The sequence below is a fragment of the Acanthamoeba castellanii genome, assembly GCF_000313135.1.
Source record: "Acanthamoeba castellanii str. Neff unplaced genomic scaffold scf7180000084647, whole genome shotgun sequence".
Lineage (NCBI taxonomy): Eukaryota > Discosea > Longamoebia > Acanthamoebidae > Acanthamoeba > Acanthamoeba castellanii.
This window is the reverse complement of record NW_004457714.1, coordinates 1,029-3,975: the sequence shown is the minus strand read 5'-3', so window position 1 is coordinate 3,975 and position 2,947 is coordinate 1,029. Positions and strand designations below refer to the sequence as shown.

At 59.2% G+C, this 2,947-nt stretch overlaps 3 protein-coding genes across 3 annotated transcripts in view; 2 read left to right on the top strand and 1 right to left on the bottom strand.

Moving 5' to 3' along the window:
- Positions 1-24: 24 nt before the first annotated feature.
- ACA1_099490 (survival protein SurE subfamily protein) lies at positions 25-1,309 on the top strand (the record flags this gene model as incomplete). The annotated part of the gene is given in 6 exon segments (XM_004357425.1): positions 25-33; positions 50-284; positions 354-482; positions 730-812; positions 931-1,056; positions 1,151-1,309. 6 exon segments carry the CDS (start codon positions 25-27, stop codon positions 1,307-1,309), a joined length of 741 nt encoding a protein of 246 aa, XP_004357481.1.
- Positions 1,310-1,333: 24 nt separating this feature from the next.
- ACA1_099480 (methenyltetrahydrofolate cyclohydrolase) lies at positions 1,334-2,673 on the bottom strand (the record flags this gene model as incomplete). Its single annotated transcript, XM_004357423.1, has 8 exons — positions 1,334-1,398; positions 1,483-1,596; positions 1,683-1,752; positions 1,832-1,938; positions 2,058-2,197; positions 2,274-2,350; positions 2,427-2,446; positions 2,550-2,673. The coding sequence occupies 8 exons, from the start codon at positions 2,671-2,673 to the stop codon at positions 1,334-1,336; spliced, it is 717 nt and encodes a 238-aa protein (XP_004357479.1).
- Positions 2,674-2,881: 208 nt separating this feature from the next.
- Positions 2,882-2,947, top strand: part of ACA1_099370 (uncharacterized protein) — a gene marked incomplete at both ends in the record, with an annotated part of 527 nt that continues 461 nt past the window's right edge. Inside the window, one exon of the mRNA XM_004357421.1 lies at positions 2,882-2,927. Within this exon, the coding sequence (XP_004357477.1) occupies positions 2,882-2,927 (46 nt within the window). The remainder of the gene's footprint in view (positions 2,928-2,947) is intronic.

Genomic DNA, 2,947 nt, shown 5'->3' with positions numbered 1-2,947 from the left:
CCTTGAGTAGTTGCATCAACCCTCATGCCCGCTGTGATTTCTGCACCAGTTGGCCCGCTACCACGACCGCTACGAGGTGCGCGTGGCCTGCCCGGCCGAGCAGCAATCCGCCCAGTCTCACGCCGTCACCATCTTCAAGCCCCTCTGGGCCGAGCCCTATGCCTTCCACTCCGACCTCGCCCATGTGCCCGCCTACAAGGTGTCCGGCACGCCCACAGACTGCGTCAAGGTGGCCCTCACGTCCGACCTGCTGGGCGGCTGGCAGCCCGACCTCGTCGTCTCTGGTATGCGCGCAACACACGACACACGACACAACACACGACACACACGGCTATGGCTGAATGCGATGGTAGGGATCAACGCGGGACAGAACGACGGATTGAATGTGATCTACTCGGGCACCTGCGCTGCGGCGTTGGAGGCGAGCATGTACGACATTCCGTCCATCGCCCTCTCGCTCGAATACAACTTTGCCATTGGAGGTTCGCTCGCCACACCACACCACCACATTTCTCTTCGCCGACATTGCCACTTCTTACCACTCCCTTCCAGGTGTGTGGCGCTACGCGCAGTGTGCGTCCCTGGCGATTCCCATTATCGGTACACACACTTTCTCTCATGTTTTCTTCTTCTTCGTTCTTCTTCTTCTCTTCTCTTTAGCGTGTGCTTCTCCCTGCGAGCCCTGGCTCATGCGATGAATTATTGCACATGTCATGGCAAATGTGTTAGACGCCGTATTGGCCGACATCTCGCTGTGGAAGAACATCTGCTGCAACGTCAACTTCCCCAACGTGCCCGAGGACCAAGTCAAGGTACCCCCGCTTCATCTCAGCACGCATGTCAGGACAGGGCAGCATCTTCTTAACGCGTGCGTCCGTCTCGCGTGTCGTGTCGTGTGTGTCGTGTCGTGTCGCGTGTGTCGTGTGACAGGGCTACAAGCTCACAAAGCAGGGCAACAGCAGCTTCAAGGACAAGTACGTGCGGCACCACATGACCGAGGAGGAAAAGCACCTTCACCCCACCCGCACCGTCTACCGCATGGAGGGCTTCATGGAGGTACCGCGTCGCTGCTGCGCGTGCGTCGTTGCGTGACCGCTAAGCTCATATGTTGTGTGTGTGTGTGCGCGCGTGTGCGTGCGTGTGTGATTAGCTGTCGGACACGGACGAGGAGCTGGACACGGTGGCGATGCGACAGGGCTGGGTGGCGGTGACGCCCATCTCGCCCTACGCCCAGAACGCGCTCGCCCTCGACACCACCGCCAAGATCACCAGCTGGCCCGTCTTCTCCCTGACTCCCGCATCCCTCTGATGTTAAAGTTGGAAGCTCAGCATACTACATGTCGTGCCTCTTGGCCGCCTCCCAGGTATTGCGCATCAGCATGGCCACCGTCATGGGACCTGCACCACGCACATGACACTGTCAATGATTGGCAATATGTGATGTGATGTTGTGTTGTGTTATGGTGTGCTGGGTGGGTCTACCGATGCCGCCGGGCACGGGCGTGTAGCGAGAGGCCTTCCGGTAGGCCTCGTCGGTGCAGTCGCCCACCAACCGGTAGCCGGACTTGCGCGACGAGTCGGGAACGTGGTTGATGCCTGCGCGCAATTTTCACCACAATGCATCGAGGTCAGCGCCAACGACAAAGCAGCGCTCGAAAGGGTCGGCTCGATGAAAGACGAACCCACGTCGACGAGGACGACGCCCTGCTTGACGCTGTCAGCGGTGATCAAGCCCGCATGGCCGGCCGCCACCTGGTCGAATGAACCCACCGCTCCCCTCAATCAGGCCACTACACAAAACGCAGCGATGTAGCGGGTGTTGTGCGCGTACGATGACGATGTCGGCCATCCGCGTATGAACGTGAATGTCGACCGTGCCGGAATGCACGACAGTCACCGTCGGTCCTTTCCGGCCTCCCTTTGCGCTGTCCCTTCCTCCTGCACACGACACGACACGACACGACACGACACACGCACGACACAACACGACGCACGGACTAGTGTGAGTTCGCCATTATAAGGGGCATTGCAGTGGTGTGAGTCCTTGTCTTGCGTACCAATGAGCATGTTGGCGAGCGGGAGGCCCACCAGTTTGCTGCGGCCCACGACCACCACGTGCTGTCCTTCGAGCGAGATCCGGCTTCGCTGCAGCGCTTGCAACACGCCCGCCGGCGTACACGGCAAGAACCCGCCCTTACTGTTTCCCACCACCACCACAGCGTTAATCGAACGCACCACACACACCACACACGCGGCACACAACACACACGTACAATCCCAGCACAGACGCGCCGACGTTCGTAGGGTGCAGCCCGTCCACGTCCTTGGCCGCGCCAATGGCACCGATGGCCTATTGAAGATGATGAGGATGAGGATGAGGATGAGATGATGATGAGGTTTCCATAAGGCACAAACGAGTGTGGTACCATTTGCGGATTGATGTGCTCTGGGAGAGGCAACTGTACAATGACCCCTACGTCATTGCGATCGCCGTCATCACCAAGCGCTTGCAGATGGTGGGAGGGGGATGCAAAGAGAGGGTGTGGTACCGTCAACAGACGCGTCGGTGGTGTGCTGGTTGATCTTTCGCGAGAGTGCGTCTTGCGAAGTCTCCGCTCCGAGCTCCACCACCGACGACGTGAACCCCACCGCTTGGCACGCTTGTTGCTTCATCTTCATGTAGCTTCGTGTTCATGTGGTGACAAGCGAGGACGTTGTAGGTCAGCACAACACACGTCCCATAGCGCGTGGGTGGTGCGCAGAACCTTTTGATGGCGTGGTTGGGCGCAACGCAGACCATCACCAAGTGTGGTGGTCGCTTCGGTGGGCTCTGCTTCATCTCGGCTCTGATTTCGTCCAGCTAATGTGCCGGCAAGGTGAGATGTGTACGAGGCGCTACACGATTTCAAGGATGGGGCGGCAAGGTCGTACGATTTCGGCAGCGAGC